The 19798-nt window shown below is 53.1% G+C and overlaps 1 protein-coding gene across 1 annotated transcript in view; it reads left to right on the top strand.

Moving 5' to 3' along the window:
- Positions 1-3789, top strand: part of WDFY4 (WDFY family member 4) — a 277765-nt gene extending 273976 nt beyond the window's left edge. Inside the window, exons 61-62 of the mRNA XM_082425453.1 lie at positions 80-191; positions 1189-3789. Of these exons, the coding sequence (XP_082281579.1) occupies positions 80-191; positions 1189-1255 (179 nt within the window). The 3' untranslated portion in view covers positions 1256-3789. The remainder of the gene's footprint in view (positions 1-79; positions 192-1188) is intronic.
- The last annotated feature ends 16009 nt before the right edge of the window (positions 3790-19798 follow it).

Below are 19798 nucleotides of genomic sequence, written 5' to 3'. Positions count from 1 at the left end.
TGGCCCTCCGTGTAGACGTACACATGCACGCGTGTGAAAACGGTTGGGTTTTCTAACTCCCCTCACACACTCCTCACAGGTCACAGGTGGGAGAAGAATCTTGCCCTCTGCAGAGAGCTGGATGTCAGCGTTGCTTTGACAGGGAAGCCCAGCAAGACCAGCTCTGCGGTGACAGCTCTGGCTGTGTCCAGGTAACGATGGGCTGGCTGCTCCCGGCCTCCAGCAGAGGGCGCTGTGCCACCCCCTAGGAAAGCCCTGGCTGTTCTGCTCAGGCCTCCCCGGCCCCAGGAGGTGGCCTCACTATAGGGACCCAGGGACCCAGAGGGGCCCAGCATATACAGCATACGGGCGAGGCGGCCGTATAGGGCCCTAGGAAGTGGTTTTTGACACACATATTCTTGCTCTTTCTCTCTCTCACTCTCTTGAATATCTATGAATTCATAAAGAAATCCAGGAGGTAAAAGTATATTGTTTTGTGATTTTATCCTAAAGAGGGACTTTTTTCCTGAGGTCCACTGCCGATTGTTAACATTTTGTATAATGATTATCCTACATTACAAAAATTGCCTTTCAAGGGCTCTAAGCCAATGTGGAATAGACAAGTGTCAGATACTACGTTTGGCTACACTGTTTTATTCTTCACAGGTACCCGGTGGCGGTGCTTACTGTCATGAGCCCATTCTACTCACTAGGAGTGTAGCCTCGGGGGGCCAGACCTTCAGGAGCCACTGTCCTTCTTCCCTCCCGGCCCTGGAGGGGGCCATTTGGGGTCCGTGGTGGTGTGAATGCCAGGCTGAGGCAGGGTGGCCCAGGCTGGAGTGTCTGGGTAGGGACAGAAGGCCCTGAGCCGTAATTCTTTGCTGGAGAACTTGTCCTTCCTTCTGCCCACCAGCCGGGCTGCGTATCAGCTCGAGGGACAAGTTCAGGGCCTTGCCGTGCTCCCTGGAGCCCTGCTCTCTGGGAACGTGCCCTCAGTGCTTTGGGAGCCACAAGCCTCCTAGTTCAAAGCTGTCCCCGGTTCAAAAGACTCTCCGGTGGGCCAGCTCCCCCCGCTTCAGGTGGAGGCCAGGTACAGGCTCCTGGGGTCCTGGACTGAAGCCCCGCGTTGTAATGCCACGCACGCAGGCTGGGGTAAGCAGGATGCACAGGCTTGCTCTAACACGCGTGTCTGTTCTTTCTCTTCCCAAGAAACCAGACCAAACTCCTGGTCGGCGATGAGAAGGGGAGAATATTCTGCTGGTCCGCAGAGGGTTAGGAGGCGAGAGCTGGTGAAGGCGCTGGCATGGCCGCCGTGTGCCCTGAGGGGCAGCAACACCAAGCAGAAGTCGCAGACTCAGTGCCGGGGCACCAAGGAAACCCCCAGCCTCCCTTCCGAAAGGTCCCCAAGGATGTGGCTGCTGGCCGCTAGAGCTACACACCCTGAACTTTGGCCTTGCATTGCACAAGGATGCGCTTCTACAAAACAGATACACACGCCCATCGGGGCCCGTGAGCAGCTCACTGGAAAGCGTGGCTCGAGGGTGCCAACCGGCGCACGAAATCACGTGACTCACCTTTCAAAGGGCTTACTGCACTGAAAAAACACCGGGCCGCTTACTGGAAACTAATGGGAAAGACTGTATTGTTGTTATTTTATTAAAACAACTATTTTCCAAACACAAGAGGGCTCTTGAGTTTAAAATTTCCACCCTTTCCCACTGAGGTAATTGTAGCTCCACACTTAGAAAGGCAGAAAGGCCTCAGGGACGCACAGCCCACTTTCAGAGTGTTTCTCATCCCCTCCATCTCCCTCGGTGGAATCTGGCTCCTCCCGTGGTCTTGCCTGCTGTGCGGGGGACCTTAGAGAGCGTAGGGAGCAGGGACCCACACTCGAGGCCCAGCGGCCGTGGCTGGGCTCAGGCCACGGACGCAATGGCTGCCCACCGCAGGCGTAGGCCAGTCAGCTGGGAGGACACACCCTGCCTGGGGTGCCTGCTCCCACTCTGCACCCCACAAGCAGGTGGTGGGTCCCAGCTGGGCTCGGTCTTAGCAGGTTTTTCCAGGGACCTGTCCGTACAAGGTCAAGGGCCCCAGTCCACATGCTGGTTTTGAGTTGCAGCTCATCTTGGGAGAATCTGGACTGCCATGTGACTTTGGTTCTCCATCTGAAGATACATGGCAGGTGGCTAGTTAGCCCCTCTGAGGAATTCCAGTACCTTAAGGTTCAGGCATTGGATACTGAAGGCATCACCCTCATTCTCACGTCTTCTCTTCACCCCCAGCCTCTGGAAGCCTTGAAAGGAAATTCACCTGCCTCTTCAATGAAATCCAGCTAAGCTGGGCATACAGAGATTTGGGGTGGCAACACTCCTTAGCTTTAACTCCCTCCCTGAGATTTTCCTTCTAGAGAATATCAATCTTTCCCGTATTTCTCCAAGGCCTGCAGAGGCCCTGTTTGGTGGCCCATCCCAATTTAGCTCAGGCCTGGGGATAGCAAATAAATGGACTCAGTGTCTTATGGCCCAGGTCATCTGGTCTCCAGGGGGGCAGTGAGTCAATGTAAAGATAAATATTAAGAAAGTAGAGGCGGTATGAACTATGTCAAAAATCATAAGTGAGTGAGAGATAGTTAGGAAATAGTAATCAATCTGTCAACTTCGAGGTCTTTGCAAAGGGAAAGATAGAGGAGGAGACTTGTCTCAGGTCCCGAGCACTCTTCCCTGGGTGAGAAGGGCAGGTGTCTGACCCTGGGGCCAAGGATCATGTCACCTCCTGCATTGTCTGCATATGCTGTTAGCAGACAGTCCATTTGCAATCCCCTAGTCAGTCTGGGGCTGCACCAGAGGACCATAAATTGAAGAGCAGAGCGCACCCCTCCCCAGGAAGGCCAACAAGCCGGGTCGTAAATATCAGGAGCCTGCTGTCATGTTTCAAAACGCAACTCACAGCATTCACCCAGAGCTGAAAGGTCTGCTGGCCTAAAGGCTCTCTTGGGCTCATTCGTTCGACAAACATTTCCTGAGCACCGCCTTTTGGTTCCCCATATCACAGGAAAAATGGGGTGGGGGGATGGAGATGGGTCTTGCTGGGGTCTTGGGGCTAAGATGTTTGTGCAAACAAATGTGACCTGAGGTAGAAGTGAGACCTCTCGTGCCCTAGGGAATGGCATTCTGGCTGTAGTCGTTAGCTAGGGCTGCCGTAACAAAGTACCACAGGCTGGGGGGTGGGAGGGGCGGTTTACACAACAGAAGTTTTCTCACAGTTCTGGAGGCCACATGTCTGAGAGGAACGTGCCTGCAGAGTTGGTTTATTCCAAGTCCTCCTTCCTTGGCTCACAGATGGTCGCCTTCTCCCTGTGTCTTCACGTGGTTTTCCCTTTGTACCTGTTTATGTCCAAATTTCCTCTTCTTCAAAGAACATAAGTCATATTGGATTACGGCTTATCTATATGACCTCATTTTACCTTGATTATCTCTTTAAAGATGTTATCTCCACATATGGTTAATTCTGAGGTCCTGGGGATGAGGACTTGGATTTGGGGGAACACACCGTTCAGCCCATGACACTGGCTGGAGGAGGTGGCCCTGGAGCAAGACGTGGAAGGGCAGGTGGGTCTTGGCCTTGTGGAGGTGGAGAGCAGCGTTTTATAGGAACAGGAGACAGCATGGGCGAAGGAACAGGGTGCGTCGGGCTGGCGGCAGAAAGACGAGCAGGCGAAGATAGAAGGCAAGGTGGAGGCTGGAGGGAGGGGCGGCCGCTGCTCCGGGGCTGCGAGGCTGCAGGCAGGGGCTGGGGCAGGGCGAGCGGGAGTGAGGAGGCAGAGACGGACCCCCCCCACCCCACCACCACAGAGAGCTGCATCCCAGTGCCCAGCTCACGGGGGCGCTCCGCAAGCGCTGCTTCCGTCCGTGCACGTGCGGATGAGTGACTGAGCCGTGGTGGCGGGTGTTTCAGAGTTGGTGGTTCTGGAAGTGAAAAAAACAGTTCTGAGTGACGGCAGGTCCAGGTGGCGGCCCCTTCACGGGCGGGGTGAAGCAACAGGGAGCAAGGACCCGGCACGTGGCTGGGGACGGTGCCAGCATCCTGGGGTGAAAAGGTCGATGCCCTCCACAGAGCTGGCAGCCGTGGAGCATCCGTGGGAGCAGGAGAGGCTGCGGGCAGAACGAGCCCCGAGGAGGCGGCAGAGAAGGAGCCGGGGAGGCAGGCTCACCGTCAGGGCGCTGTGTCAGGGAAGGTTCGGGGGACTAGCTGGTGGCAGCTCTTTCCTAGTGGCACTAAACGGAGAGCCTACATTCCACCAAGCCCAGCTCCCTGTTACCTAGAGGAGGGAAGCTCGGCGCACAGATCCAGAGGGGAGCAGGGACACCCCGACCCTCGCTGCAGACCTGGCCCCCCGTGGGCTCCAGCGGGGTCAGAAGCAGAGTCTGCTGGGGTAACAAACAGAGTGGCCCCGGGATGGGGGCAGGGAGAGAAGCCCCAGGCACGGCGGGGGTCCAGGGTCCAAAGGTCCTCGGCAACCTGGGTGACAGGAGACTCCTACTGTCCTCAGTATTCCAGAAGTCAGCCAGCCTGGGGTCCCTGACAGTTGTCAGTGATGGAGGGAAGTCCAGGACAGAGGCCCGAGGAGTGGGGAGGGAGAGCGGGCTGGGCACCAGGGCTCCCAACAGAGGGGCAAGCAGGGCAGAGGCCAGGCACACCGGCCAACTGGGCTGAAGTGCGAGGGCCACGCAGATGCAGGCCTGCCAGCACCCCAAATCCAGCAGGCACAAGGGGCCCCCAGAGCGGGAGCTGTGCCAAGCTGTGCCGCCACCTCTCCGTATCTGGAGACCAGAATCTGTGGACGGGCACGCACAGTGAAGGTCACAGATAAGAGCTGCGCCCGGGCGCCAGGCAGCCTGAGCCCCGTTCCCAGTGTCCCCACTTCCTGCCAACTTCAGCCTCAGTTTCTGTATCTGGAAAATCAGATTCCAGTGTCTACACGATGGCTTGTCGTGAGATTGAAATCCTACCTGTTTATTTGATGGAGGGATGAAGCAAACGACAGACCGCCAGTCCCCGACATGATGTAATCTTTCAACACATCACTTGTTCATTCACTTACCAGTATCTTTTCTTGCTGAGCCAGGCCTTGTGCCAGGGCCCTGGGGACAGAGAGCCATTCTGCCCTTCCCCGGGGAGTCCCCTGGCCAGGCTGGGCAGAGGACAGAGACAACACGACAGGAAGCACGCTCGCTCTCTCTCCCAGAGGTTTATCAGGCTGAAGCCAGGTGCTCACACAGGAATGGCATTTCTTCGGGAACATCCTGGAAGGCAAGTCCGACTCTCAGGCTCTGGGGCTCAGTTAGAGCAGAAGCCACAGTCTTCCTGTTAAAAAAAAAATCGCTTGGATAATGCTGATGTGGGCTGCAGAGTCCCCACTTGGAGGAGATATTCTGGAGTAGACAGAGACAGGACGGGGTGAGGATGGAGGCGTTTGCCGTCTGCTACCCACCCACCAAGAACAGGTGGCTTGTGAGGGGCCTCTGGGGTCAGGGACTCCCGTATTCTACTCACATTCACCAGCTCAGCCTGAGACAGCAGCCGTGCCCAGCTCTCACCCAGCTGAGCCTTCTTAATAACTTCTTAATAACTGTGACAACTTCCTAATAACTCCCATGACAACTTCTTAATAACTGTGAGGCCAGTCCCCAGCGCACCTCCACAAGCAATGCTGTAGCCACTGCTCCCGCCCTGGGGAAGTCTCAACTGTGTCACCATTCCCAATAAAAGCTGCTCTCCGAGCCATTCATCATGGCAACACTCCACATCCTCTGAGAGGCAGGGAAGAGGACCCAGTGCAACCGACACCCCTCTAATCGCAGAGAGGAAAGCAGGGCTTTCCAGTGGGGCTGTGAAAGCACCAGGTCAGGATGTGCACCCGAGTCCACCCTCAGGGAGATGGCTCTACATACTGTGGCCCCCTAGGAAGGCTTAGGACGTGCCCACCTCACCATCTTGACAGGCCTGGGCTCACCTGGACATACTTGCAAGGAAAAAGTATTCGTTGTTTATTGGAAGTTCACATGTAACTGGGCGTCTTGTATTTGTATTTGTTAAGTCTGGTCACCCTGCTCCCTGGACCCCTTAGAGGCCGGGAAGGATGGTGCCCTGCCCAAGCGCCCAACCCAACCTGCTGGTACTCGGTGTGTGATGGGTGAATCCCTTCTCCTGAGCAGACTGAAATTCAACAGTGGAAGCAGGTGGACGGCTCACATGGGGCTCTTCGTGCCACCAACTGAGTTTCCAGGGCCTCTGGGTCCCTCTGGCCCTCACTTCTGGGGGATAGAGCCTCCTGCCCCATGCTGACCCTCTGCTCTCATTCCTTTGTGCCTTGGTCTCCAAGGAGAGCAGCCCAGGGCTCTGGAAGCCACTTGTGACAGCAACTGCCTCCCCCAAGCCCAGCCAGCAGCCAGAAGCCAAGTGCTGAGAACCCAGTCCCGGGACCTCCAGAGGACTTGGAGATTGGATTTGACCACATTAACATGCAGCCAAGAAGGGCACATTTGGGCAGGAAAAGACTCTTCATATGAAAATCCTGATGAAATTTGTTTAGCATAAAATCAAATCTCTTAAACCAAAATCAGTTTTGCTTCAGCAAGTTCTTGGGTACACATCACATGTCCCGATTGGACGGTGTGTGTGTTTGTGTGTGTGTGTGTGTGTGTTGCTTCCATTGCCCTCTTGTGGGCTGCCGCCTGCAGCACCTTCACAGCTTCTTAGTAAGTAGAAGGATTCTCCCAGTTGTCTCCTTCCTCCAAATCTCTGAAAGCTCAGGGAATACTGTGTTGCCCTGGCTGAGATCTCTGCCCCTAAACTGGTTAATACAGACACACCCCTTGAGCAAGACCCTTTACCGCCATTTGCCAGGAGTGCATCATTAGAGAAACACCACAGCGCAATGACTTGGAAGTGGTCCGTGCCCCCAGTGTGACTGGTGCTCAGTGAAGCTGAGAGGCACAAGTATGGGGTGCAAGCAGCAGGGCCAGTGGTGGGGGGCCTCACGGGGCTGGAAGCGACCCTCACAGAGAAGCTGCAGCGGCGGAGTCCATGGGGATCAGACCTTGAGGGCACGAGATGCTCCCTGGGCAACTTCCTAAAATAACTGAGGGGTCCCATGTGGATGGCCCGCCACTGTGCAATGGGGAACACAGCCCATGAAAGCGGGGCATTCCTGCTCCTCTTGAACAACAGGCTGAAGAAGCCTGGGGACCTTGAGGTCCCGTGGTACAAGCGTGAGCATCACCCTCACCGGTGTGGGGGGCCCTGGCTCTTCAGAAGCCTGCAATGACCGGGGGATTGGCCAGTTGTGCATCCGGCCCCTTTAGTCCTCAGGGCAGCCAATAGTGATACCCCCAGCAGCCTAGGGAAGAGGGCACCCAGCCTCCCAGTCTCCATACTGGTGACCTCTGAAGCTTTGAGACCATAGCAAGGTTACACACTGGTTGCTTGGGGGACCAGGTGGAGCCTGTAGGTGCCTTCAGTTTGAGTCATGCAGTGCTAAGCGTTATTTTGAGTTTAAACGCCTTGAAGAGGCTGGTTTAGCCTTTGCAGTTTGCAAGAGACCCTTCCTCTTCCTATTGCTTTGTTTTTGCAGGCTGCTTCTGGTAGTCACATTATTAGACTGGCCCCAGAACCTGTTTTACTTTACCACCACTGGGCCAGCACTTGGGGGTAGATTCACGGCGTGGGAAATGTACAGACACCCCGTCTCACTGCACGCAGGGCAAAAGAGCGCCCCACGCTCTCCCACAGAGCCCAGCGCCTTGGAGGCACTCAGTGGTTTGTAAGAATTTCCAAACAATTCACTGGGGTGACATCCTCTGCCAGGCACTCTCCAATTCATTCCGTATTTATTCATAATTATTTATCAAGCTCCTACGCTCCTCAGTGCCAGGGTACGATGTTGAACGAGACGGATAAGGTCCCCGCCCTCAGGGAGTTTACAGTCCATTCAGGGAGGCAGACAAGGACAAAATTGAGAAGATCACAGCTGGTGAGGAAGGCTGTGGAGGAGTGCTGTCCTGTGAGATGGGGCATCAGGGGACTCAGGGGGCGGAGCGGTGAGGGACATCCTCCAGGGACCTGGGAGCTGAAGGGTAAAGGATCCAGATCCTGTCTGCATGTAATCCTCACATCTCACAGTTAGGGAAACCGAGGTTCAGGAAGCTGAGTGCCCCGTCCCAGCTGAAGCGTCCTCTATGGGAATGAGTCTATCTCACACACACCCACCCCCATCCTCCCACCCGCCCCCTGCAGGAGAGCCTTGTCGGGGAACCTCCAACAGCACTGAGCCCTGCCAGCTCTCCCCAGCCTCCTTTCCTTGGCGCTAGGATGCGGCCACCCTGTACCTCCCCTGTCCTTCCAGGACACATCGCGGCTGTCTCTCTCCTGTGCTCTTGCTGCCCTCACACAGGCCACCTGGGAAGCACTTTTCTATTTGCTGTCTGCCTCCCCCTGGGCAGTCCTATCACCAAGACAGGGGCCCCTGACTGCTTCCTCTGAGCGCCAGTGCAAAGCCCAGGCCCTGCTGCAGGGGGAGCAGGGACCCAACGCGCCAAGCGGCCCACAGCTGTACTCTTCCCTGGTCCCTTTTACTCCATGCTGCCTCTATCCCAGCCCAATGCTCTGGAATGAAATTTCCCATTTTCCAGCCAACCTCCAAGCATCTGTGAGGTCCTCAAGGTCAGAGATAATGTCCTATTTATTTACGTCTATACTGCCCACGGGCCAGGAGGGCAGCTCCCACGTGGGTGCTCCATAAATATGGGAATGAATGAATGAATGAGTGAATGGATGAATGAATGAATGAGTGATGAATGGAAAGGAGCTCTCAAAAGTTCTGCAAACGTGTTTTCTCAGTGTCTTGCCAAGGGCATGATAAAGGGAACGTTGAGCACCACTGCCGCTGGGAGGGCGGGAGCTGAGCTCGGGCAGGAGAACCACCTCCACCTGGGCACCAGCGGACGCTTGGCCTCGAGCTAAAAGAGCCAGGGCTGGAGATGGGAAAACAGAGGCTAAAAGGGAATGAGAGCTACAAAGAGAAAGAGTGGGCAATGTGATGGGAGTAGGGGCTGCCGACTGGCCACTTGCATGGGGCCCCTCTTGGGACAGGGCCTGGGCAGGGGGCAGGAGGCCTGGTCAACAGCTAAACACAGCTGGACCTTCCCAAGATTGGCGGGCTCAGTGCAGCTGCCGACAGCCGGGGACACTGAGCCCTGGTCAAGATGTGGCTTTGGAGTAAGACAGACTGGGGCCCATAGCCCAGCTCTGCCCAAGCCCAGCTGAGGAACTCGAGGAACCTTGCACAACTCTCTGAGCCTCAGTTTCCAAATGTGTAAAATGTCCACAGTCACACCCAATCCTGGCGGAGGGTTAAAATGCCTAATATACAGCAGTAATTAATACAACATTGTAAATCAACCATACTTCAATAAAAAACAGTTGTGATAAAATGCTTAATGTACAATGAATGCATTCCCTGAGCCAATTTCCTGGCATAGCTGGTAAGGGGCAAGGCTGGCCTCAGAGCCTGCTTGTCAACCAGCCTAGAGCCATGGGTTGCCCTCTCCATGGACCTTCCAACCTGGAGCTGGCCTGCTCTCCTGGCCTTCCATCCACTCACTCATTCACTATATACTGAATACTTGTCTTGAATCCATTACTGTGTGTCTGGTGCTGTCAAGGCACACTGAGATGGACCAAGTGACTCCTAAAAACCGTAGCCTGCAAGGAGCTTGCCTTCTACTTTGGGACACAAACAATAGTCATGTAAGAAAAATACCAGTTAAATAAGGTACCTCTCTAAGGAGAAAAAAAAAACAACCACCACCACCAAGTGAGGAAGGGGCCAGGGAGTATGGGAAGAGAAACATGAGCCAGGGTGACCAGCCTCCCCAATAAGATGACACCTGAGAGCTGCAGCAGCAGGGGCGTGAGCATTGGATGTCGGTGGGAGACGGTGGGGGGAGGATATTCCAGCACACGGATGAGCACAGGCACATCCCTGGAAAAGAAGCGTGCTGCTCTGAGAAACAGCAGGGAGGTGACTGTGATTTGGGGCAGAGTGACGGAGAGTGTCAGGGACAGGGTCAGAGTGGAGATGAAGGGAGGGTCATAGGAGCCTGTCACCCTGGGGCCAGGGGCTTTCAGGCTGCCTCTGCTCTGGAGAGTGGAGGGCAGCCTCTAGAAAAATGGCCACAGAAGGTACCAGTCTGGCCAGGTGTGGCCAGGTGATGCTGGCCTCACACCACCCACATCCTGGGAAGGTACCTTCTGCCTTTGCCCTACGAGGCAGAGTGCCCGCCCCCTGCTCCCAGTGGCCCACTTCTGGCCTTTCCTTCCGGTCCCAGTGGCCCCGGCATCTCACATTCCTGGCAGATGTGCCTTGGAGTCTAGGTACAGGGCTGTGCACATTAACCAACTGGGAGGCCCACGTCAAGCCTCCTCCCCGCACTTGGCTGAGGCCAGGCCCCCGGCAGGGACCAGTCCTGTCTGCTCCAGAACACGCACCCTCGGCCGGGGAGAAATTCCAGCTGCCAGACTCCAGGCCGAGCCCGGGGCCGCGCACGGGGATCGCTGTGAAAAATAACAGAGATGGTGAGCTTGGCCATTTCCTGTACAACACATAATTAGGTTAGATAAGAAACTAGCTGTGTCTAAGTGCTATAAATGTCTATATTAAGCTATTTTGAAAGTGCTGAGCACTTTGACATTTGAGAGTTCAGAGTAATTGAGGTATTGAAATAAAATTGCTTCTGTTATTTAAAAGGTCATTATCGTCTTCAGCTAGATATATGAGGACTATTTTCCACTCTAGTGAGCCGTTCTCCCTGGCACAATTAGTATCGCTTGAGCAGAGGCCGCTGGGGGACTCCCATCCGCAGCCCCCGCCAGAGGCCCAAGGTAGCTGTTAAGACACATGGAGCACGAGGAAAGCAGAGGAAAGCAAAGGAAAGCCTCCGCCACCCAGAATCACCACCGGCCCAGGGAGCGCCGTCACCATCGACTCAGCACCTACTCTGTACTGGTCTCTGCATGGATGCTTTCTGTGCAATTTTGTCTCATCCTCACAAAAGGGCCTCAAGGATGCCCTTAGTGTCAGAACATTGCAGGTGAAGACTTGAGGCCATCTGAAGGGAAGGGACAGAATGGTGGGCCGGGCAGGAGGCTAGCACTGTCCCCCATTCACTGAGCACTTAGCATGCTCTGGGAGGCTGCTAGCCCTTTCCTGTCCTGGCTTCTTTAAGCCTCATAACCATCTCAGGATGAACCATCTCCATTTCACAGATGAGAAAACTGAGACTTGGAGAGGTTAAGAAACGAAACAGCAAGAAAGTGGCTGGAAAATGCTTTAAGACTCAAGAATTTTAGGAATGTTGGACTTCCCTGGTGGTCCAGTGGTTAGGACTCCACGCTTCCACTGCAGGGGACACAGGTTTGATACCCGGTCGGGGAAGCTCTGCATGCTGTGTGGTGCGGCCAGAAAGAAAAAAAAAATAATGTCACCCAGTGCCTAACCCTTCTACACTCCAGCCCCCCACGGCTCAGACGTGTCCTGACCCTCCTTCTGTCATGTCCTTCCCCTCCCCCAGCCTGTTGGACCACATGCCTTTAAGGTTCCTCTCAAAGAACAGAAATAAGAGTGGCCCCAGCTGAACTAGTTGCGTGGATGGATTCAGACCAACAGTTCCTGGGATGGAGACTCTGCTGAATGAGGGTGCTGGCCTATGGGGAGCATGCCACAGGCCCGAGACCTTCACCAGGCCCCTGAGTCTGTCCATCCTCATCAGTCACATGGTGTTCCTGAGAGGATCCAAATTAGGTACAGACATCAAACTATGCTCAGCAAACATGACTATTAGAATGTTCCACTATAAAAAACAAAGATGGGAGCTCTTCTCCAATTCTCACTCAAGACACTTCACCCCCCTCCCTCAATTGTTAACGTAAATAAATAGAATGTTCTTAACTAAAAATTAGATATCTAAGTTAGTACTAAATTATATCCTTGGTTATCGTTGATTGAATATATCACAATCTCTAAATGTCTCTCAAAGAGATCCTTGACTTCCAAAAGCATCTTCTTCTCAATAGCAGGGGACTCACTGCTCTAGGGAATGGATAAATGGCAATAAGTCAGCACTTACAGGGCACTCCCTCTGTGTGAAGCCCTGTCCTGAGCAATGGTGATCAGCCTCTTAAAAAAATGCGTCCTTTGAAAGCATGGTCTCAAACAGATACTTGTACACTCAAATTCATAGCAGCATCTTTCACAGTAGCCCAAAGGTGGAGATAACCCAAGTGTCCATCGATGGATGAATGGATAAACAAACTGATCTATACATAATACGGACTATTATTCAGCCTTAAAAAGGAAGGAAATTCTGACATATGCCATGATATGGATGAACCTTGAGGACATCGTGATGAGTGAAGTAAGCCAGTCACAATATCCTGGACTCTCCAAATCGCCAGCACCACTACTCTTGCACTTTGAGGCCATTATTAAGTACAATAAGGGTTACTTGAACACAAGCACAGCGATACAGATATTGCAACAGTTGATCTGATAACCGAGACGGCTACTAAGTGACTTACAGGCAGGATACTCTGGACAAAAGGATGATTCACATCCTGGGTGGGACAGAGCAGGACGGAGTGATATTTTATCACACTACTCAGAACAGCCTGCAATTTCAAACTTAGGAATTGTTTATTTCTGGAATTTTCCATTCAGTATTTCTGGACCGCTGTTGACCACGGGTAACTGAAACTGCAGAAAGTAAAACTGTGGATAAGAGGGGGGATGGGATGATTGTACTCCATTTAACGTTTGCCTTACTTGGGTTCATTAAAAGTTCTGTTTTTCTCTGTTGCAAGATTTTTATGAGCTGCAGAGTCCCACTGAATTACTCAGAGGAAAACTGAGCCAGGCTGGACATTACAAGCGGCAGGGCAGGCGGTGACGTGGCGTCACTGGGGTATGAGAGGCAACTTAACAGGGACAAGGAACAGGAGAAGGCCGAGTGGGCAGGGGCTATAGGGAAGCAGCAGGAGATACCCCTTCTGCTAAGTAGCAGGGAAGGGCTAGAGTGGTTGGAAATTAGACCAACCCCTGGGCTTTCCTCAGACAGGGTACTAAAAAAAAATATGTGTTGAATTTGGGGGAGAAACACAATACACCAGGAACACCCTTTGTAAAAATGTAAGCAACTTAACAAACATGAGCTACTCTCACAACCTTGCTCCAGAGCTGGGATTTCATCTGGGGAAATAAAATATTGCTGAAGCTTCTATCCATTAGCCTGAAACTGTCTCATATGGAGGCCAGGTATCTTCCTAGGAAGTGGAGGACTTTTCCCCCAGGCCCAAGACGTCAGCTGTGGTCTTCTGATGGCGGTAGTTTCAGAGGCTGCTGGAGGGTCCTGAGACTGCCTCCTGGTCCATCCTGGTCCAGGGCTTCTCTGGGAAAATACACCAGCTCCTTCTGGTCCCACAGAAGAGGCACCTCTGCAGGTCCCCGAGGTGGTAGACACCCCAGGATTCCCGTCAAGCGTCCTCCCTCCCCACGCTGGGCTGGACCACAGCCAGAGGGTGCTGGCAGCCACTGTGGCCTTGTCACCCCCCCAGACAAGTGTGTTATTTCAGGCTGTTCTTTGACGGAAATTAGCAGAGGGGGCTGCCAACAGGATAAATATAGCAGTGCCTTTTTGCTGAGTTGTAGAAGCTCTGGATGATGTGGTCTGAGGCACAGCATCTGGCTGCCTTTAGGGAGGAACAAAATTTATAGGCAAAAAAATCCATTCCACATGGGTTGTTTTTTAGTTTTCAAAGAGCCTCCCCAGTCCTTGGCTGTTGATACCCTTTCTAAGTACTGAGAAGCAGGTGGGTACCAGGCTCTGTGACAGGCTGCAGGGACAGTGTGGTGACAAGGCACACAGGGGCCTGCCCTTAGTGGCATTATTTAATTGCTCTGCTCACCAAGGCACAGCAGTCTGAGGAAGTACAACCGGCAGCCAGAGACCCAACTCAGGGCTCAGGGAAGGTTCTGGAGAGCTTTCTCTGCATGAGGCCTGGCGTTCACATGGGTCAAATAAATACTAGCAGATGTTTTTATCCCCAGCTAAGCTGAGAACAAGCTGATGGGAGAGCCAGCCCGGGGGCGGGGTGGGGGTGGCTAGACCCTCCCAGCTCAGCATGTGCACGAGCACTCTCAGTCCTCGGCCTGCGGGGTGGCTCTTCCCTGGGGGGCAGCCGCCTCTCTGTACCCTCCACGTGCCTTTCCCTCCCCTGCTGTCATCCGAGGTGACTGTGAGCCCATCCCTGCCGTCTCTCCCAGAGAACGTATTCCACACGGGAAGATAGCTCTTTAAATCCTGTTGGCCCTGGCTTTTTTTTCACACGAAGACACCGCAGGTCGGAGGGCTCAGATGGCTTCTCAAAGACACACAGCAATTAAAAGGCAGGCCCGGGATTTGGACAAGATCTTCTGACTCTAAATCCTATACTCACGCTACTGAGTGAGAAAAGCCAGGATTCCAGCAAAAGAAAACAAACTGTGTGGGAAGAGAAAGAACGCCAGACACGGAACTCATCTGGAGACTCTGATCCTGACTCTGGCGCCCAAGTCAGAGAGATGGCTTGGACGTATTTGCTTGGTTCATGCCTGCTTATGGCACACGACGCAAATGATGACTTTACTTGTAAATGGAATGGAGGGGCAGGGAGAGACGAAAAGAGAGAAATGATGATAAGAAGAGATAGAGATTTGGGCCAAGGTTGGATGGGGAAGGGCATGTGTGGACACGTAGAGGAGAGGCAGAGAAGCTGACAGAGACGGAGAGGGGAGGGGAGGTCCCTGTGAAGAAGGAGAGATGGAGGCCGAAGGTGTTCAAGTTCTCAGCAATGGCCACCAGGTGGCACTGTCCACCCCGAGTAGCAGGGCTACGGTCCAGGGTTGGCCTCAGGGGGACGGAGGTGGGAGAAGAAGCCTGGGAGAGGCCACGGAAGGGGCAAGGAAACTGTCACCACCACAGCCACGTCTGTTAACTCAGGAAGTCCCTAACCCGGAATGAATCCCTCACAACATCCCTTGACAGTCATATGCTGTCAACAGTCAAGCTGGCCGTAAACAGAAGAGTTTGTAAATTAGCAAAGGTCTCTTTATTCGCATATCCATAAACCATGTAGACAGTTGTTTGCATAAATTCCCAATCCGTCAAAATCAAGAGAACAAATCAGAGACAAAAGTAACCAGGCCACCAAGCCCCCTTCATCGGGGATGAGAGTGGGGAAGAATTCCTCAATTAGGGACTTGAAGGTGGAGAACTTCTCCCTGCAGAGTATCTTTTTGCTCTCTCTGCCATCCCTTGGGCATCCCAAATGATCCCTTTTATTGCAGTTTTTCCTCACTTCAGAATGGCCTCAGTTCCTCATGATAAAATAAGGTGATCTCAAGTGCTGGGGTTGTGAGGGAGAGCATGACGGGGTGGGACGTTCATGATGGTGGTCAGGATGGGACATTGGCTTCTGAGAAGTGAGAAGGATGCTTGGGGGGGGTACGGCTGGTGGGTAGACATGGAGCTCGGGAGAGGGGTCCAGTTGGAGCCGTGGATGCGGGGTCCTCAGGCTGCAGCTAAAGAGAGGTCAGAGACACAGGTGTGCATGCAAAGAGAGAGAGAGGACGGCACCTTAGAGAAAGCCATCCCTGAAGGGCTGAGTGGAGGAGAGGTGATTACGGGGTGGCCTAGGGGGTGCAAATGGGTAAGTCAGGGAAAGGACGACTGTGTCAAATGCTAGAACACACGCTCCACAGTAGAGCCCGCGCTCAGCCACGATCCCGGAAGGCCCGGGGCAGAGCTGCGTTCAGGAATGGGGATGAAGGCAGCCAGTGGAGGCTGAGAGGCGAGAGGGGCAGAGGAGGGAGCGTAGACTCCGGGTTATGGAGGGAAAGAGCAGGAGGAGATGGCGCGGGAGGTGGTCCACTCAGCCTGAGAAATGCCTGCCACTCTGGAGACCGAGGGAGCAGCTGAAGGTACAAAACAAGAGAGGGGATACCTAGTGAAGGAGACCCCTGAAGAACCAGGAAACGGAATCCAGAAGACGTGGGAGGATGAGGAGGGGAGCGGAGCAAGACATTTTAAACGACTCCAAGTTGGCCACAGGCTGGGCCAGGTGCAGTCATGGGGCCCCCAACTGGGGTTCCCTGAGAACTGGGGATGCGCAGGGGGGCTGAGGAAGGACAGGGACGGGGGAGATCCTGAAAGGGGAGGCTGGGCAGCCCTGATCCTTAGCTAGGCCAAAGACCAGCCCTGCAGCAGGCCAGGGTGGAAACAGGTAGGCTTCCTGGAGACAGAGCTTGACGGTGGGCGTGGGGCTTATGGGTGGGCTTCATGGATGTCCCTGGGCCGGGAGTCACCGGCTCTGCCACCAACTAGCAGGTCCTTTTCTGTCTCCTTCGTTTCCCCAGCTGCAAAGGGACCAGCTTCATCATGATGCTCTGGGGGACCTGGCAGTTAGGACCATGGCAGAGAGTCTGTAAAGGGTCCATCTTTAGTGGCTCGTGGACCCCTTTAGAAAACCGAAGAGAGCATCAGACTCTCAGATACGCAGTGCAAACTTCTGCATAAAAATCCCTGGGTGTTTGTGGATTCCCTAAGATCCACCCGTACACCCAGGAACCTGAGGTTCTAATCATACTCATAAATAGGAAGCAATCACAGCCGATGCCCCACCAGCTAGAAACCTGTAATAAAGGGAAATAGAACGCTAGCTCTTTCGGCAGCAGCCACGGCCCGCACACAGACCAGCTCCTAATGAGTCCTTCTCCTGTTTGCTGATGGAGGACACTTGTAATAGAGTTTAATATGGAAGAACAAGGTGCATTTAACCAAAGCTGTAAACATCTCTAATTCTATTTAAAACTATAGGCTGCAGTACATTAACATTTGACAATCGGACACTCAATCGGTGTGAAGTTGGTTGAGCTGTGTTTATTAGAAAGCAGGCACCAAGTCATCTTTCATCAATGACAACAGAAGCAGAAACCCTCCGTGGCCACCCTCCGCCCCGCCCTACGCATTAATTAAGAGTCTTCTCCAAATCTTCCACCCTGTGAAAAGACACTGATTGCTTTGGAAAAAATCCCCTGAGCAGGGCAGATGCAGCTCAGCACCAAAGCCTGTTAGGCTTGTGCATTTGGGGAATTGTTTGCCCCAGCAAAACAAATCTTTTTTTAAAATGTGAAATGAACAATTAATTCAGAATGAGCAGAGGTTTAACCTCTATTCTACTTGACTGCTGCAGAGTTCACACTGCTGAGCCCTTCCTCCTTTCAGAAACTCCCAGACACAGCTTTCTCCGACCATCTCCGACTCCTCTGACAGCTTGCTCTGCTCTGGTCCCTGTCAGGCTCCTCGCCTGCTCTCCAGACCAGACCTGTGGGCAGGGGAGTGCCCACCGCTCAGGCCTGGTACCTTCCCTCCTGGCTGACCCGCCTCTCTCTGGAGGAGTTTGCTCACTGCCAGGGCTTCAGCTGTGACCTATATTCTGAGGACACCCCCATCCCCCCTGGGGTTCCAGATCTGCATTTCCCAACAGTTTACATCCTTGCTACTCAAAGTGTGCTCTGGGGACCAGAAGCATGGGCATCCCCTGGGAGCTTGTTAGAAACACAGACTCACAGGCCTCACCCAGACTTCCTGAACCGCGAGCCACAGTTTAACAAAGATCCAGGTGATTCACACACACGTTAAAGCTTAGGGAGAACTAGTCTATCCTATCCATCTGGACACTTCCCGGAGCCCAAATTTAGCAGGTCCAGGCTGAAGGCAGATCCTTCCTCCAAAAGATGAAGTCCTTCTTTGTTTTCCAACCCAGCAAATAGCTTCTGTCTGGTTTATGGGGCGGGGGTGGGGTGTGTTACGCTGGGTTCGGGAAAGGTCAACATCCCCAGCACGTGGCTGCCTCATCTTATAACAGGCTCCCTCCTGCCCAGGGATACTGGAAAGACAGCATGTTCTATGTGGAAGCCAGCCTAAACTTCAGGGCCAGCCAGCACAGAAAGGCTCCCTCCAACGTCCACATGACAGGGCTCGCCCTCTCAAGTCTCTACCCTGTGCCCCTCCCCTGTTGCCACCAGCATGGCTCAGTACTGCCAGGGTCCCTATTCCAAAACTGAGAGTCCCTCTCTTAGGAGAGCATCAGGCCTGAACCCTGATGGTCCCTCTCCGTGGAGAAGGGCATCTTCGGAGCCCTGTGAGGGCCCCACTGAGTGAGAAACAGACAGCGGCAGGAGCTCGTGGCTGCCAGTTCAGTTGCTGGACGTGATGGAAGTGGGTTCCTTGGGTGGTACCCTCAGTAAAACTCTTTGCTTCCTGGGCTGGGAAACAGCTTTGATGCATGCTGTATTAGTCAGAATTCTCTCCACTGCAACTTGACTAGCTTGAGCAAAACCAGGATTTAGATAGTAGGAGAAGTGGGTAGTTTATTGAATCGAAAGAAGATCTAAAGGAAAAAGAAGAGTCTGGGGGATCTTAGGGGCTGGGGGCTGGGATTCTGTGCTCGCAGGACCCTGTCCTCCCTGCTGCTTTCTCAGCATCTCCTTCATCCGCCAAGCCTTCTCCGCTTGGCAGGAGACGTCGCTGTAGGTGGTTCTGATAGGCGGCATCCCAGCTTAGCTGCCCAAGGGAAAGATGCTTTCTTTTTCCTAAGAATTCTGATCAGCCTAGACTGGGCCTCATGCACGCTTTGGCCCATTTTTTTGTGGCCTGGGGCATGAGTCCCATTCTTGGCCCAGCCTAGGTTGTAGTCATGCATATCAGGGGCTGAGTGATGAACGAGTCCATGAGCAGTGCCTAAAAGCATCAACTGGTTTAGCGTTCTTATCCCAAGTGAGTCTTTGGGCACATCAATGTGTGGGATGATGACTATGAACTAAAAAATATGAAGATCCCCATGTCACTTTCACACCAACAAATATGAGGGGGAGGGTTAGGCTTGGCTTTTTCTTCTATGCCCTGTGAGTTAACAGAGACATGATGATTTAATGAAGAGGTGATCTTAAAGAAATCCCAGCCCGGTCCTCCTACCACAGCTGCTTTAGTTCAGGGCCTGGGGCTTTGACTTGGCAAGACAGGTGCATTCTGGGAATATCCCTTTCCCCCTCCTTTCCTCCTGTGAAGATTCTGCCATGCATGGCCTAGGCCGACATGCACCACCGAATTTGAGAGTATGTGCACTCTGCCTGCAAGTACCACTGCATTCCATTCTGAGCAATGGGTTCTTTGTTCTAACTTTATTTAAATGCACAGGCCATTTTCCATGTTGAGAACAGCTTGTCTGTAGTTGTTCCCACAGACGCTTTATAGCAAAACAAATTGAAGAACTTTTCCTAATTTCTATTTGAATGATGTGTATTCCTTTACTTATCTTTAGAAATGTCAATACAGACTTAGTGGTGTATTTGATAGAAAACAAATAAGTAGACCCATATTTAAGTTTATTATGACAATAATATCAAGGTTTATCATCCCAAAGAAGCGTCAGGTGCAAATCATCCATTGCTCCCAGTTCTGAGCAGAGCTTGGACAGTTTGCTTCTAAAGATAATAGTGGGACAAGCTCTGCTTAGATGTTGTCAAGAGCTTCCATGATTCCCTTGGGAAGCATTTTCAGTAGACGGTGATGGTCTTGCCGCCTCCTTTTATACCCTATGTCAGCAGGTCCCCCACTCACGCACCTCAGTGTGGATTTATGCAGCTCTGACCAGAGTTTTGGAGAGT

Source organism: Balaenoptera physalus (assembly GCF_965194825.1).
Source record: "Balaenoptera physalus genome assembly, chromosome: 14".
In the NCBI taxonomy this organism is placed as follows: domain Eukaryota; kingdom Metazoa; phylum Chordata; class Mammalia; order Artiodactyla; family Balaenopteridae; genus Balaenoptera; species Balaenoptera physalus.
Note: the sequence above shows the minus strand (reverse complement) of the source record. Positions and strands in the feature narration are given on the sequence as shown.